An 18,214-nucleotide genomic window follows, 5' to 3' on the forward strand; every position below is an offset into this window, starting at 1 on the left:
TTATATTCTATATAAATCTATCTGAAAATAAGCTTTGGTGTCAAGACTTTGCTTGGGTCACTCAGTCAAAACCAATCGGTTCATCGGGGCAGTGTTGGGGCCTATCTGGGTCAGGAGAAAATATCCCAACAACGCACACACACATGCGCACACACACACCTGGACGCACGCACACACCTGGACGCACGCACACATGCGCACACACACACCTGGACGCACACACACACACCTGGACGCACACACACACACCTGGACGCACACACACACACCTGGACGCACACGCACACGCACACACTCACATACACACATACACATACACACATACACACACACAGCCTTTTACTCACGCATTAGGAGTCCCCTGCTGACCACAGAACTGGCCGTAGCTGTCAGTGGGGTAAATCACCTTACGCATGTCTCCATGTATCCATGCTGCGCACACACACACACACACACACACACACACACACACACACACACACACACACACACACACACACACACACACACACACAAAAGAAAGACAAGATTAACAAAAAAAGAAAATGTAGGTGTAACAGATGCTGCCCTCTACCATCAGCTCATAGAACACACAACCCAGAACATAACAATCCATTAATAAGACAGAGGACGTGAGCTATGACAGCACGCGTGCACACACACACACACACACACACACACCATCTGTCTCTGTGAATGGAGCTGGTGTGGTTATGTGTGCAGAATGTGGTGCTAACGTGTTACTCACCCACAGTCCCAAGGGCAATGTAGCTGAGGATGGCGATGATGAAGATGACACAGCAAAGTATGTCTGTGCAGCCCCTGTAGTGGTGTGTGTGTGTGAGAGAGAAAGAGAGAGAGAATTAACAATTTCAAAATGACATTGATTTCCTGATTTATTTCACATTATTGTTATAATAGAACAGATCCAACTTGCCAACTAAATCAACTAATCCCATTCTAGTAGATATCAGTTAAAGCTGGCCTCGCATATAATTAAAATTACACATCATTACAGATCATCAAAGCATTTATGTACCATTTATTAGAACAAGCACTAACATGAATATAAAAATGACAAGTACATAGGTGAATATTAATGCATCATTAAAGCTAAATTTATTTATTTAAATATCTGTACAGATCGGAATATCTGATGTCTGATATATGAATTTCTTTCATAGAATGTCAGATACCTCTCCCTCTCTCTCCCTATCTCTCTCTCCCTCTCTCTCCCTATCTCCCCCTCCCTCTCCCCCTATCTTAGCTGAGCACAACGTTCCCTCTCTTGTCAGATCAAGGTTCTTCTCTCCATAAGAACCGTCATCACACTCACTCAGCACTCTGGAGGTTACAGAGAAGCTTCCCAGAAGGCTGCACAGAGAACATGGCTCAATGCTCCTGACATGGGACTCTCTACCACAAAGGCCTGAAGCTCCCTCAAACCCCTCAAAACACACAAACACACACACGCAGCTGCACACACAGACCTTGGGAGCAAATCTGTTGAAGTTTAATTAATCTGTTCTAGTTTTCCGCTGAGTCTAATGCCAGGTCCTTCCTGTTGATGCTGATTAACTCAATCTTATTCATGTTTGTGTGTGTGTGCGTGTGTGTGTTTTGTACCTTTTGGAGACAGGCCCCCTGAAGGTGGGGTCAAACCTGTGTGGTTCACCTGTAACAGAGGAACACAGTGAGGAACACAGTGAGATCCACCAGAGCTCCTCCAGATGCTCCAGAAACAAAGTGGGTTTTTCTTTAGTCATTTAGTCTTTCACCACGTCATGTACAACCAGGTCCGGTTCTGATCCACTCCACTGGCACTGTAGAACGGAACTGTCATGACCCGTTCTGGTCAGCCCAGGAACCTTGGGTCCATCTTGAAACAACAAAGCTGCAGTTGTCAGCCAAACCCGATCAGCAGTGATGTTACGACTCGCCGGATATGGTGGACTGGCTACACACACCCAGTACAATGGACTCAGAGAGAGGGAATAGGGAGGCGGAGTCTCAGAGAGTGAGAACAGGGAGGCGGGGTCTCAGAGAGAGGGAACAGGGAGGAGAGGTCTCAGAGAGAGAGGGAACAGGGAGCCGGGGTCTCAGAGAGAGAGGGAAGAGGGAGGCGGAGTCTCTGGGAGAGGGAGAACATGGAGGCGGAGTCTCAGAGAGAGGGACCAGGGAGGCGAAGTCTCAGAGAGAGGGAACAGGGAGGCGGGGTCTCAGAGAGAGAGGGAACAGGGAGGCGGGGTCTCAGAGAGAGGGAACAGGGAGGCGAAGTCTCAGAGAGAGGGAACAGGGAGGCGAAGTCTCAGAGACAGGGAACAGGGAGGCGGGGTCTCAGAGAGAGGGAACAGGGAGGCGGGGTCTCAGAGAGAGGGAACAGAGAGGCGAAGTCTCAGAGAGAGGGAACAGGGAGGCGGAGTCTCTGGGAAAGACGGAACAGGGAGGCGGAGTCTCTGGGAGAGAAGGAACAGGGAGGCGGAGTCTCTGGCACATAGACAGAGGAAACGCTTGGATAATAACAGAAGTCTCAAGTCTGGTAGCAGCCTATATCAAAGCCTACCACAAATTTAGCACAAAGGAGACACATGACAATGAAAACCCCTCCCTACTGAGAGAAAACCCCTCCCTACTGAGAGAGCGTCAGGGTGTTTGCAGGAGAAACTGCTCTCCTGAAGTCAACGATCACACCCTTCAGGAGAAATCATATTCAGGTAGAAGAATGGGGAATTTAATTTGACTAAAAATCCAGCAAGACCTCATGCAGACAAATATCAAATTTGCATATATTTTTTACTGGTATCAGATATGAGGAACCAAAAGTAACATCCAGCCATGTAAATAAACAGAACAGTAACACAGAAATGGAGGAGGGGAGAGAGGGAGAGAGAGACAGAGAGAGAGGGAGAGAAGGAGAGAGAGAGAGAGAAGGAGAGGGAGAGAGAGGGGGTTGTTGGGGGGGGGGGGGGGGGGGTAGTAGTCAGCGACATCACCAGTGAGGTCATACATCCATAGATGCAGTGGTCAGTCAGGACAGCTGGAAACAGCCCCAAGGCATTCTGGGAAAGGGAGCTTAATAGAAATACAGTCTCATTAAATCTCACCTCAGTGTTCCTGGCTCACCCCCCCCCTCACTCCTCCACCCAACGTGCGTGTTTAGAAGTGACAGACAGGACCACCAGTGTCCAAGCCACACCATTTCAGATTTTATTCAAAATGTAGATTGTTAGGGGAACTAAAGGGTAAAAGTAAGAATACACTTAAAATAGCATCATGGGAATAACTGACACCACCTGCACAACTGTGTGTGTTTTTTGGAGCGTCAGTGCTGCTCTGAAAGCTGCCACATTAAAAACCTCCTTACCAGACAAGAGAGAGCAGACAATACACATGCCACTAAATACCTAAAGAACCCTCTCCTCACCCCCATAACTACCCCAATACACCTCTCCTCACCCCCATAACTACCCCATACACCTCTCCTCACCCCCATAACTACCCCCATACACCTCTCCTCACCCCCATAACTACCCCCATACACCTCTCCTCACCCCCATAACTACCCCCATACACCTCTCCTCAACCCCCATAACTACCCCCATACACCTCTCCTCACCCCCATAACTACCCCATACACCTCTCCTCCCCCCCCCCATAACTACCCCCATACACCTCCCCCCCCCATAACTACCCCCATACACCTCTCCTCACCCCCCATAACTACCCCTATACACCTCTCCTCACCCCCATAACTACCCCCATACACCTCTCCTCACCCCCCATAACTACCCCCATACACCTCTCCTCACCCCCCATAACTACCCCCATACACCTCTCCTCACCCCCCATAACTACCCCCATACACCTCTCCTCACCCCCCCATAACTACCCCCATACACCTCTCCTCAACCCCCATAACTACCCCCATACACCTCTCCTCACCCCCCATAACTACCCCATACACCTCTCCTCAACCCCCATAACTACCCCCATACACCTCTCCTCACCCCCATAACTACCCCATACACCTCTCCCCCCCCCCATAACTACTCCCATACACCTCTCCTCACCCCCCATAACTACCCCATACACCTCTCCTCAACCCCCATAACTACCCCCATACACCTCTCCTCACCCCCATAACTACCCCCATACACCTCTCCTCACCCCCCATAACTACCCCCATACACCTCTCCCCCCCCATAACTACCCCCATACACCTCTCCCCCCCCATAACTACCCCCATACACCTCTCCACACCCCCCATAACTACCCCCATACACCTCTCCCCCCCCCATAACTACCCCCATACACCTCTCCACACCCCCCATAACTACCCCCATACACCTCTCCTCACCCCTCTCCTCACCCCCCACTCCCCCACCCCAGCGTGCAGGTGTCTCTCACTACTCTCTGGTGTCTACGAGCTCCGGGTCTGTGAGTCTGCTCTAGAGCTCTTCCAGACAGCGCGTGTCTTCGCGTGTTCTCCAGACCTTGGCTGGAACCTCCACGTCTCTGCGTCTGCGACATGAAGCCCACGTTCTGCTGTTTTACATTTCTAGGGTTAGATTTCATAGATGTTCATCTTTACTGACAAGTCTACGCTCGATTAGATCTACAGCCAATTAGTCTATACACTAATCAATATATATAAATCAAAACTATTTCTAAAAATGATCACACAATACTGAAAACCTGTGATGCAATTTCCTCTCTGTCCATCTGTCTCCCCCACTCACTGCGTCTCTCTATCCAACTCTCTCTCTCCCCCTCTCCCCCCCTCATCCCCTGTTCCTACCCTTCCTGCCTCATTCTCTGTTGCCCCATGGGTGGATGGGGTGATGGGGTCAGTGCTAACTTGCCCTTCTCTGCCTCATCTGCAACACCATCGTCACTTTCACAAAGTTGTCAGATGACACGTCAGCACCCACACACCCACCCCAACACCCACCCACACACCCACCCCAACACCCCCACACACCCACCCCAACACCCACCCCACACACCCACCCCAACACCCACCCCAACACACCCACCCACACACCCACCCCAACACACATCCCAACACCCACCCCAACACACATCCCAACACCCACCCACACACCCACCCCAACACCCACCCGCTTGTGTGTTGGGGCATGACAACCATTTGACAGGCGGGGAACTCAAGAAACTCAAGAAAAGTTCCCAGCCCAAACACACACTCTGTGTGTTTCACACACACTGAAACACGACATCTGACAGAGGCTCGCTGCCTGGCTACGGTGGCCCAGGAGGGATGTGCGTTCACACTCCGCTCTCACACACATCAAGCACAGACTTGTGTGAACCAGATCCCTTCGGGGCTAAAATGAAGTATCATCGTGTAACAACACAGTCTCAAGAAGTGTGTGTGCAGAACACTCACCAAGAACTGATTCACATATACACACACATGCATGGGAGAGACAGACAGACAGACAGACAGACAGAGCCACACCCCTGTAACTAGACACAAGGGCCTTTCACCAGTCAGAGCCCTGAGAAGGTGGGTGTGCAGGTGTAGAGTACATCTGTTCCCTCTCATCCCTCTCTCACTCTTTCTCTCTCTCTATCCCTCTTTCATGCTGAAGTTGCCTTATCGGCATGAATTGTAATTAACTGTTGCCAAAGCAACTAAAATAATTATTAACATTATAAGTGATAAAACTAGATATATTTTTTCCCTTCTCTGTTTCTCTCCATGTGCACACAACAGACACATCAAGCCAAGCAGCTGAGAGCCCTCCTGTGGGTCTGGGGTCAAGGGTCATGCATTCATGCCTTTCACACACTGCATGTTTATATGACTGTGTCTGTGAGATTGCCTGTTCCTATGCGAACCAGGGAAGGATTTATTATTAATCTCTGGCCCCAGGAGGCAACAACAATAATTAAAAATCGTCAAATGATAACTTATGACAGGTTTTCATCATGATTGACTAAAACAAGATGAAGTACTGTGGGAGCATCACCCAGTCACACCGGTGACTGACCAGTGAGAACCAGAGAGAATCACAGCTAAAGGTCACGTCAGCCAAAATTCATCCGATCAACGGCAGAATGGTGTGTGTGCTGTGACGTCCCTACAAGCGCACCTGACCCGACAACATAGTTCTGTTGGGAAACACGTAGCAGGTGTTCCCATTAAACCTGTGATTGCTTCCTACATTCACAGCATTATTGCGATCCGGCTTGTGTGGAGTGGTTCATGTTTACATCTGTGGAGGTCATACTGAACCTACAGCTCTGTGACTGCTACTGTGTTCTGATGTCCCACGTCTGCAGTGTGAACCCTCCAAAAGCAGGGGCCCTGTCAATCAAAGGTAACCATGGAGAATATGGAAACAACAGGAAGATGAGCTCAGAGACATGTCGAGTCAAACATGAGTGAGAATACACGTCTTAGATGGACACACACACACACACACACACACACACACAGACATGAGCTGAGAGACATGTCAAGCCACATTTGAGTGAAAATAGTCATCTTAGAAGGACAGACTCACACACACACACACACACACACACACACACAGGCAGACATGTCACACACACAGAGGCCAGAGCGTTCGGCGGAGGAGGTGAAAACTTGCTCTTTCATAAGACGAGTCTGCTGGATTAGTTCCCAGTAAAGTGCGAGGGTGTGCGTCAGCTTTTTCTCTTTAAAAACATTAATAAAATCCCCCACTCCTCTCACTCCCAGTCAGCGCACACCAGTGCCAGCCCACTTCCTGTTTGTGTGAGAAACAAGTTCCCTTGAAAACTCTCCACTTCAGAAGATCACATCTTCCCAGAGGTCCTGACACACCCTCACACAGGGACACTGAGGCAGACACAAACTGTTACTGCTGCAGGTTATTTGTAGCAAAATCTCCCTGAAAACGTTGATTTTATAAGTCAGTTATGTTTGTCACTATGGTGCACATCCATTCAGTGAAAACGGTAACATCTGTAATGTTTGTGGGGGTCTGACTACGGACGCTGAAAGCAGTGCTCTGTAGAGTTCACACCAGCAGAGGTTCAGAAGACCTGAGTTCAGTGAGATCCAGTCACCACACTCCACCCCTGATCACACAGCCCACCAGGGAGTGGTCGATGAAGGAACGTCCTCCAGAAGACCTTTGACTTCATCCAAATACTTCAGGGGATTTGCTCATTTTGAAATGTCATTTAATAATTTTCACACATAAAAACCTCATTAGTGTTATTACTCATTAATTTACTCCCCACCAGAATTTAGCAATTTCTTACTCAATAAAACTTTGGATTTACTGTGATTTATTGTACTTAACTTGGATTGTGTTATTAATTTTAAAAGGATATTTTAATTGATATTATACTACTGATATTGATATGATATGTTCTGATTTGTCCTGTGGGTCTGTAGTTGTAAGAGTGTTTCTCCAATTACCAGAATTAAACTTTTAAGCATTTCCTCTTCTTGGTTCTCGGTTCCTGGGAGATTTGATCGGTTTCCTGGGGAGATTTGATTGGTTTCCTGGGGAGATTTGATTGGTTTCCTGGGGAGATTTGATCAGTCGTGGTTTGTAAAATACAAGACAAGCAGAGTTGAGGCATAAACTACCTGCATGTTCGTTATAATTCAGCTCTTAGATATGTGAGGTATATCAAAGCCCCCAGTGATGCAAGATGATGTTACCCATCAATGTAGGGCCTTTATATCAGTGAGGGTGTTACTGCTGTCTGGATATTTCAACCTCTCAGCACAGGCCAATGAAGTGATTTGGGATTGGTTGGGAGTATTAACGAGCATGCCCATTATCCACAATTATTATTGGATATCTCCCCCACAAAACTCGTGAAGTCATTCCAGCCTTAAGTGGTTTTCTGGCCGAAAAACCAGGTTGAACACAGTGCAAACCTAGTGTCTCTTTACAACACTGCCCCTGGTGGTGAAGAGGAGGGTTTACATCCTCCTCTTTGTCTTCCCTACAAAACGCTTTTAAAAGCTACTGGGACCTTTTGCCCCTGATTTGAAGGCCATAATAAGTCTTTATCTTCATCTCAGGTGGCATTCCTGAGCATTTTAATAATTCAATTCAGCCATCAAACTGCACACCAGCGTTTACCGACAAGGCCACCACAATAACTGGGTTATAACCACCACCATGACTGGGTTATAACCATCACAACTGGGTTATAATCATCACTATGACAAGGTTATAACCACCACCATGACTGGGTTATAACCATCACCACAACTGGGTTATAATCATCACTATGACAAGGTTATAACCACCACCATGACTGGGTTATAACCATCACCATGACTGGGTTACAACCATCACTATGACTGGGTTACAACCATCACTATGACAGTGTTTTTCTAATACTCTGTTGGTGTGTCTTACACACACACACACACATGGTTCTCACCTTCACCTTGTCCAACATACAGTGCCCTCTCCTCTCACTAAAGTCAAGTATGGGGAGCGAGAGAGTGAGGGAGGGAATACATCCAGTCTCACGCAAGAAGCAGCAGCCAATCACACACAGAGAGGACACACCCAGAACACCATCCACCACTGGACATACAGACACAGGGAGGGGAGAGAGGACACACCCAGGACAGAGCACCACCCAATTCTGGACATGCAGACACACACATGACTGCATCCCTTCACCGCTGATGAGACGGGTTTAGGATAAATGTTTTTTAATTTTGGTGCTAATCTGACAGGTCTTGTTTTTGGAGCTCCCAAGGTACGTTTGAGGCCTACTGTTCTCATAAAAGAACATGAGGACTCGTAGATTGTCAAACCAGGAGTTGCTAGTGGCACCCTGGACCCTAGCATGATTGCTCTAGATAATCTATGGTTACACAAGCATCCATTTTTCAGGATTTACTGGATACTGGTGAACTTCATTAGTGGAGATGTCTGCACAAACACATCGCAGTGAGAACGTTTGTCTAACCCTCCTTCCCAGAACACCGTCTGACTGAACGCAAACTACATTATGTAACCCGAACACAAAGGGGTTGTGTGCGTGTTAATTAAAGCACACAGGTGTCAGGAGATGAAATATGTCTCTATGTAGGGACTGATATGTTCTTCACTTATCAGTCATCTGGGGTCTAACAGCATTGGTAGGACACAAAGAGTCTTTGTTGTGAGTTGGGAGTGTTCAGACCAAGGGCAGATATGAAGGCACTGAGACACCTCGCACCACTCCGGCCAGGGCAACCTTATCTCTACACAAACACCCGAACAGCGCCTCCGTCTGGGGACTGTCTGTAAATGCCGCCTCCGTCTGGGGACTGTCTGTTAGCGGTGCCTCCGTCTGGGGACTGTCTGTAAATGGCGCCTCCGTCTGGGGACTGTCTGTAAACGCTGCCTCCGTCTGGGGACTGTCTGTAAACGCTGCCTCCGTCTGGGGACTGTCTGTAAACGCTGCCTCTGTCTGGGGACTGTCTGTTAACGGTGCCTCCGTCTGGGGACTGTCTGTATATACGGAGTCCTTGTGCCAGCTAGCAGGCAGGTGTTTATTACGTCTTTCTGAGATACGGACAATAAAATAATCACAATGTCCTAGAGGAGGAGTGACTGGAGCATTGGTACCTGTGGGGTTGTCTGTGGGGATTCCTATGCTTGGGGCAGTGTTTGTGTGTGTGTGTGTGTGTGTAAGTGTAACAGTGTAGTAACCAGGGCTGTAACCAGGGCAGCAGGCAGAGCTTGAACCTGAGCTTGAAAAACACGTAAACAGGAGTTTTGGCCACTAGACCAAAGAGTTCAGCAGCAGCCAGATCCACTGAAGCAGCCTGAACGTTTGACACAAACGTTGAGCTTCACTACAACAGCCCCCTGGACTTGTTTCTGGTCATCATCAATTTCATATCACAATAAGAGGAGCACTAAAACAGCAGCGTCCTGAAGCCGCACATAACACAAGGACCACGCAGGAGCACCGAGCCCACTGACTGCTGTGGTACGGTAGGAAGGCCAGCGTCAGTAGAGCGGAGCCCCCGGACACACACGGAACAGCCTGACCGCTCGACTCCCTGCGCTGGGCTCACCAGGAACCTGCTTCAGCGCTGCTCCAACAAGCCTAACTCGGCACGTCTGGGCTCGAGCGCTCACAGGGCTGGTGAGGTGTGCTCGGAGTGATCAAGGAGTCATTTCTCAGACACTGCGAGTGTGTTGGTATGACAGGGAACCGAATTACGCTTGGTGGGAACTCTGTGAGTGTGTGGCCTTAACTTTGTTTCTCACCCAATACAACCTCACCTTCATACAGGATGAAATTATAATTTTTATACAACCATTTGACTTCACAGCAAAAAAAAAAAAAAAAAACGAAGGCAATTCCCATTCAGAAGTGTCGAGATCACTGATAATCCACAACTTTTACCACTCATGCAAATTAATAGCGCTTTCTGGATCTTGGGGTAGGTTTCACTGGGCAGGTGCCCTGCACTCTGCACGATAACATTTGACTCTAGTCCGTCTACCTCATTTCATCGGTTCGTTTATTTAATGAGCTGTAGCCATTATAAACCCTGGGAGCTCCAGCGCTGTAAGCTACACCCACACCGTCCTGAACACGGACACGGGCGGCCGGGCTCGGGGAGAACTATTACACTTCTTGGTTGGAGCCCTTTTTAATACTCTGTAAACATTAACGACTAACATTTCGACTCCCGGGTCTTTCAGAGAACCCCGTTATTAAAGACTTCTCCAGCGCGTGAGAGTCCACCAGCGCGTGAGCCTGATTGGCAGGTGGCGCGTGGGAACTCACCAACGCGCGAGGTCACCGAGAAGAGCGCGAGGTCGCCGAGAAGAGCGCGAGACCCCTTCTGCTTCGCTGAACTCGGGTAACAGCTGCTAACTCGGGTCCCCACGGCACAAAGGGAACCAACCTCACCACAACTCGGGCTCTTGGACCACAATAAGCGCTCAGGCGGAGGAGTGCTCGCGCCAGCCTGCACGAGCCCAGAATAACCCTGGCGCTATTTTGGAAGATGCAGTCATGCTTCATGCCAGATGGCGCTTCCAGTCTTTGGAATGATGGTGGCTATTAATATTAGACACACTGTGTTAAGTGAGAGAAATATTTAGTCAGTTTAATCACAAACGTGTTAAATGGGTTATGGCTACAGTGTCACAATTCCACACGCGACCTCTGTGTACTCCATAAAAGGTGTAGCACCCTACACCATCGCGCCCGTGGGTCTACAACAGCGTGTCGGGGAACGCGATGAACAACACTGATGGACTGTGTTGCAGATCAAATCCGTTCGGTGCCTTTTACAACAAAAACATTACAAACATCCTTTAAAAAGTGGGACATAGTGGTATTTCAAAAGTAAAAGTAATAGTTCATGCACGAGTAGGGTACGTGTACTCCGGACTATAGTTGTCCAAGAACACAAAGACGCAGTTCCCCCACCTCCTCCTGGAGACAAACCCTGCGCAGCAAACGTCCCTGGACAACACGAGGAGTTTGCTTTACCTCGTCCACTCATCTCTTATGGAAAATCTCTACTTCGTTGTGTCTAAATGCCAAAAACAATAGAAATGTTGTCTCCACGTCTTGTGTTAACGTGCAATAGTTTTGCAACAAAGTAAGAGCACAAACAGCTCGAGTGGCGCTATTGTTCCGCCTGGACGACCAACCGCAGTGACTCTTACGGGAAAACGAACCACGCACATAACCAGCCCGATCAGTTACTGAAGCCAAGACTGGGACACATACAACAACATATCAACTCATCCATCACAGCAGCCTGTTTGTTTGAAACTAACTACATCTAAGATATGTAAATATGAGGCGTGCGGCAGGCTTACCGTAGTAGGACGGAGGAGTCACACTCTTTCTCGCCATTGTCCTCTGAAGGTGTCCTGCGTGTTTATTTGGGGGTCTGCATGTGAGGATCGGGGCTGGGATTGTGTCCTAATGGCTGCGTCCTCGGATGTGATGCGAGCACTTGATCTGGGCCGTGTGGGCCACGCAGCTCGCGTCCCTGTGTTTACAGCGCGAGGGGGCGGGGTGTGCAGCCCAGCGCGAGGGGGCGGGGTGTTGCAGCCCAGCGCGAGCGACACACACGCTGATACACACAGCACCGGAAGTGATGGAAGCCAACCAATATCTCTCAAGTTTGCAGATTTTTTTCGCTCAGACAAAAGTTTTGTTTTTAAGAGAAGGTTGCATTTTCAGTAAAAAAGAAATAATAATCTGATATGAAGAAAATATCTTCGACCCTTCTGTCCTTCTCAATATGCTCTGAGTTGCAGCCCCGCGTGTCCGAAACGGTGGTCAGCACACGTGATGGTTTTAATGGGGTATTTATGTAGAACTGGTTCACTTGCACTGTTTGATGAAGTACCTCTGTCTAGAACTTCCTGTTTCTCAGGAAACCTTGTGTAGCTCTACTAAATCATTAAATACACTACACTGCAGCTGCAACTGAAATCAGACAGACAGACATACATGCATTTCATGTTTAGAAACCTTCTTCCAGCACCAAATACAGATTGTACACGTATAGTCTTAACATTGTCCTATCAATGTTAAAATAGCCCTAACATTGTCCAGTCAGTATTAAGAAGTGCTGTGTGTCTTTGCTGGATCTTGGTATACCAGTTTAACTCAGCTGTGGTTCCGTGTATCTTCATGATCAGTTTCCACACTGGTATCATATGTAGGTGTTGGTGATATAGGCGTGGTAAGCATCTCAGTGTATGACATCATCTTTATTAAAATTATCATCGTTAGTCAGTGAAACTGAAACAGCATCATCAGTGTTCCTGAACAGTTGTCCAGAACAGTTGTCCTCTTCGTCCAAGGCGGATGACAAGATTTGGTGTGAATAGTAAAGAGGATCGGCACACGGGCCTGATAACACCAGCGTGTGACACACGTGTGTCCCAGATTAGTGTACAGACACTGTCTCAGGGACGTGTCCCAGTCTCCTACCCAGCACGCTGGAGGTTTGTTTCAAACTTTATTCATTTCTTAAAAAGACAAATAATTCTATGTACAATAAAAAGAAAACACAAATAAAATGAAATGAAAGGTGGCAGAGAGAAGAAAAAATCTTATAATGTCTGCCCCTTTTTTCCTCAAATATAAACTCAAACACAATAACACAAACACAAAAAGCATCAGATCTTTCTAGAATGACAAATCATATGTATACAGATCATATTGTTTCATATTTTTTTAAAAGTTGAGCCTTTATCATTCCCTTAAACGTGTACAGTGATTTGGCACTTTTAACATCATCTTCCAGATAATTCCACAATCTCACTCCTTGGATTGAGGTGCATTGTTCTTTCAAACAGGTTCATTTAGGTTTCATGAACATCTCTATTTCCTTAAGATTATAACAGGACTCTCTCTTCACAAAGTTTATCTGAATGTTTAAAGGTGGTGTGTTTTGGTGAGCTTTATACATAACTAACAGTATGTTATAATCAACCAAATCATAAAATTTCAATAATTTCAGTTTACAAAATAATATATTAGATGGATAATGGTAATGTTTTCGAGTGATAACTCTTACAGCTTTTTTTGCAAAACAAAAACAGGATGTGTAATAGTCTTTCCGTGACGATGGGTGCGGCGTGAAGGACGAGACACAGAATCCCTCTATAGCAGCAAACATCACTTTTAATTTTAACAAAGATTGCGCAATAGCACACGGAGAACAATACACAGACACAGCAACGTGTAGACTTTAGACAACGACGAGCACAGGACAGGACACTGCGCGAGCGCACATTAAATAGACAAACCACATTAGCCCCACGTGATTACGAGACAATTCACAGGTGAGACACATTATTCACACGACATAGCCATCACCACGAAGTCCCACTGACGCAGACAAAGCATGTGGACTACGTATACACACGCCCAAAAGGGAGGGGCCGGGGTCCTCAACGTGACACTTACATGCTTTTCCCCATACCTCAAGACAGTAGACCAAGTGTGGAACAATTAATGTGTAGTATAACAAATACAAAACTTTATCATTAAACAAGTCCCTTACTTTTTTATAAAGCAATGCAATAGATTTAGCTAGTTTTATTCTTAGGTAATTTATATGAGGTTTCCATGTCAGTTTTTCATCTATAGTAACACCCAAAAACTTGACCTCACTGACTCTGTTTATCTCTACACCCCCAACTGTCACGGTACGGCGGGCCCCCTACCGGTCGCTCCCGTTTACAGCGGCAGATGTCCTGTAATTGTTGCGTTGTGTGCGTCCCTCAGGAGGGCGGAGCCCGTGATCCGTCTCACCTGAGGGTCGTTTGTTTGCCTATATATGTCTTGTCTTTGTACCAGTTGACCGCTGATTATTATATCCTTAATTTGGATCAGTTCACGGGTTTTGGTTTGCGCACTTTTCCTATTAAACCATCCTTTTTCCCTGAGACTTGGCGTGATCGCTTCCATTTAATTTCGTTCACCCTGCCCGTCACACCAACTCTAAACGGAATATTAACAGTTCTTTGTCTTTTTGTAAATATCATATAAGTTTTATCCAAGTTTAATGATAATTTGTTTAATTTAAACCAGTTTTGTATTTTCACAAATTCTGAATGCATTTTCTCTAACATCCGTTCAATGTCAATGTCAATGTTCAATGTTGTGTCATCAGCAAATAATATGCATTTATTATGCAGACACATTGACCAAGTCATTCACATATAGGATAAACAATTTTGGTCCAAGTACTTATCCCTGAGGAACTCCACATGTTATTCCACAGAGTTCAGATCTTACATCATGTATTTGTACAAACTGTTTTCTGTTTTCCAAATAACTAGATATCCATTGTAATGCTGGTCCTCTAATTCCATATTTATTTAGTTTTTCAAGTAGAATGCTATGGTCAATTGTGTCGAATGCTTTCTTCAAATCAACATAAATACTAGCGCAGTATTTTTTTTTTATCTGACTGGCTGGCATGGGAGCTGCTGTCCTGGAACACCACATGGAGCTTCTACGAGGAGTTTGGCTTTGGGTGGAAGTGATGAAGCCAAGGAGCTGTGTGCCTGGCTCTGACTTCTGACCTGAGAGCCTGAGGTCAAACCCCAAGGTCAATAAGTCAAATCAAAACCCCCTTTACTCTTTTACCGTCATGTTCACAAAGGACAATACAATTATGACTTGGGTGTTGGTCCACCTACAGATGTCAACAGTAAGTGCTATAGAAATACACACCAACACAAACAATAAATACATTGCAAAATAATATAATAAACAGTGACATTATGATAGACAACAACAGAAAATACACTGCTCCAGCAACCAGTGTGTGATTATGATGGTATAAAAGTGTCACGGTGCAGCAGTGTGATGGTATGATGGTGTTTGGGTGCAGGGGTGTGATGGTATGAGGGTGTTTTGGTGGAGTGGGGCAGTATCATGGTGTCTGGATGCAGGAGTGTGATAGTATGATGGTGTCAGTGCAGGAGTGTGATGGTATGATGGTGTTTTGGTGCAGGAGTGTCATAGTATGATGGTGTTTTGGTGGAGTGTGGTAGTATGATGGTGTCTCGGTGCAGGAGTGTGGTAGTATGATGGTGTCTGGATGCAAGAGTGTGATAGTATGATGGTGTCTCGGTGCAGGAGTGTGATAGTATGATGGTGTCTCGGTGCAGGAGTGTGATAGTATGATGGTGTTTTTGTGCAGGAGTGTGATAGTATGATGGTGTTTTTGTGCAGGAGTGTGATGGTATGATGGTGTTTGGGTGCAGGGGTGTGATGGTATGATGGTGTTTTGGTGGAGTGGGGTAGTATAATGGTGTCGGTGCAGGAGTGTTGTAGTATGATGGTGTCTGGATGCAGGAGTGTGATAGTATGATGGTGTCTCAGTGCAGGAGTGTGATAGTATGATGGTGTCTCGGTGCAGGAGTGTGGTAGTATGATGGTGTTTTTGTGTAGGAGTGTGATGGTATGATGGTGTTTTGATGTAATAGTAATCACAGTTGTAGTAGCATTAGTATTTGCATTAGTAGATAGATACTAAGATACTTCCTGTAGTCTGCCTCAGAAATTCCTAGTAGTAAAAAAAGTAGTAACTACATGCTGCACTTAGGTAAGGTAAGGTAAGGTAAGGTAAGACCTTCAGTACTGTCTGCCTTCAACTCACGAAGAGTACTATTAGAAAGAGGAGAAAGAAAGAGTAGAGAGAAAGAGTAGAGAGAGAGAGTAGATAGAGAGAGTAGAGAGAAAGAGTAGATAGATAGAGTAGGGTTTACCTACGGACAAACGGGGAAACAAATCTGAACTAAATTGTGTTTGATGTCATTAATGAAGCAGGACAGACAGAGAGAGAGGGGGGGAAAGAAACAGATAATGAGGGAGAGAGGGAAGGAGACAGAGAGTGAGGGAGAGAGATAGAAGGAGAGAGAGAGAGAAAGAGAGAGAGAGAGAGTGAGAGAGAGTTTATTTTGCTTGATATTGGGGTAGATGTTACTGCTACAGAACTGTGTTCCAGCTCCAGACCAGAGGGGGCGCTGTGGAGATCTTTGAGTGTCTTTCTCTCAACCAGCAGCAAAGCAAAGCAAATCAGCTCTTGTGCTCTCTCTATTTCCTCCTCCATTTATTCTCTCTTCTTCTCCTCCTCCTCCTCCTTGTGTCACAGAAGGTGACACAAATGGGTTTGAATGGCTACTAAAGGTAATATCCTCACCTGTGACCTGTATGCTTGTAATCAGTGTGTGTGAATAAAAGCTGAGTGAGTTTCTGGGATCCAGACAGACTCTGAAGCAAAAATTCTGCCGGGGTATGTAAACTTTTGAGCACAACTGTGTATATATATATAGCAGTTCATCTGATGCAGGTCCTGAGCTGATGAGCTCGGCCATGAGCAGCTGAGCATGAAATGAACCATGCTGAACTGATCTCTGAATTTAACTCTGAACTGATCTCTGAACTGAACTCTGAACTGATCTCTGCTCTCCACCAGTTCTGCACAAACTACTGTCACTTTGTTTTATAGGCTACAACTGCAGATTGGAACTGATGTGAAAGTCAGTGGTGTGATATTGGGGGCTCTGGCTCAGAGGGTTGCCCCATGGACTTATGGGATGCCATTTGGGGAGATTATCTTTGTCTTTGTTTGTATATGCGCTCACACAGGAGGGCTTTAAGGACCGACATATGCTGCAGGAGCGTGGTCTCTGATTGGCCCACTGGACCACTCCTGTAAATAGCAAGGGTACCACACTACTGTCGTGCTCGTCAGTGTTCGAGTGTTGGAGGCGTGAAATGACTCACACAACAATTTGTAACACTCTGGATAGCCAGAATTTACTGAAAAGTTGTAATAACAGAATACAAGCATGAAGGGTCAGTGCTCTCTCTCAGTGTAGTGGTAGAGGCTAAACCATCCACACTAAGAGGTAACGAGCACACAACTGAACTCAAGACCCAATCTTCCCACTATATTTCCCAACTATCAGCCATATAACAATGTGATTGGCCACTGGTATATGTGCACAGAACACGTGATGAACTATGCTCTATAAGACATTAACCCATGCACTGTCTAGCTAAATGCAATTTCACTATCGTAACACTACATTAGAATTTACTGTGGGATAAAACCTATAGCAAAAGCCCAGGATGTTCTGTTCTAGGCTATGATGATGAATGAAGAAGTCTCCACCAACACTGTCTTAGTTGTCAGTAATACGTTTATTACAAAAAGAACAGCATCTAATCAAGCACCTAGGTCTTGCTTGAGGTCTCGGGCCAATATGAATCTTCCTTTCCAGAACTTTACATCTCCACATTTATATATGCAAGTTGTTCATACTAGCACCCCTCATATTTGCATAATAAGTCATATTGATAAAGAAAGACGAGTAAAGGAGAAATGGGCCTCAATATCTAGTCTAGACAGACAGGAAAAGGGCTCACCTGACCTTTGACCCCTGGACTAGGGCTCCTTTCACATAAATCAGAACCATATGAAACCAAAACCCTCGCCCCTCTTCTCTGACTAGCTCACTCACAAGGAAAGGAGAAATGAATTTCAAACACTCTCTTACATTTAAATTTAATCACTAAACAAAGTACTACATAGGCAGAGACACTCCAGGTATTATAAGATTGTACACAGCAGCAAGTGACTCATGTATTGGGAGGAGTGACAGAAATCAATCAGTCTGATTGATTTCCTCTCTACACATCAACGAACGCATGAAGTGAA

The 18,214-nt window shown here is 46.2% G+C and overlaps 1 protein-coding gene across 2 annotated transcripts in view; it reads right to left on the reverse strand.

The window, feature by feature from the left end:
• Positions 1 to 12,033, reverse strand: part of slc44a5b (solute carrier family 44 member 5b) — a 29,754-nt gene extending 17,721 nt beyond the window's left edge. For both annotated transcript variants that reach the window (XM_077004393.1, XM_077004395.1), the window contains exons 1-4: positions 11,832 to 12,033; positions 1,627 to 1,675; positions 749 to 822; positions 348 to 432 (exon numbers count right to left, since the gene is read on the reverse strand). In XM_077004393.1, the coding sequence (XP_076860508.1) occupies positions 348 to 432; positions 749 to 822; positions 1,627 to 1,675; positions 11,832 to 11,868 (245 nt within the window). In that variant the 5' untranslated portion in view covers positions 11,869 to 12,033. The remainder of the gene's footprint in view (positions 1 to 347; positions 433 to 748; positions 823 to 1,626; positions 1,676 to 11,831) is intronic.
• Between the last annotated feature and the right edge of the window lie 6,181 nt (positions 12,034 to 18,214).

The sequence above is a fragment of the Brachyhypopomus gauderio genome, chromosome 4, assembly GCF_052324685.1.
Source record: "Brachyhypopomus gauderio isolate BG-103 chromosome 4, BGAUD_0.2, whole genome shotgun sequence".
Taxonomy (NCBI): domain Eukaryota; kingdom Metazoa; phylum Chordata; class Actinopteri; order Gymnotiformes; family Hypopomidae; genus Brachyhypopomus; species Brachyhypopomus gauderio.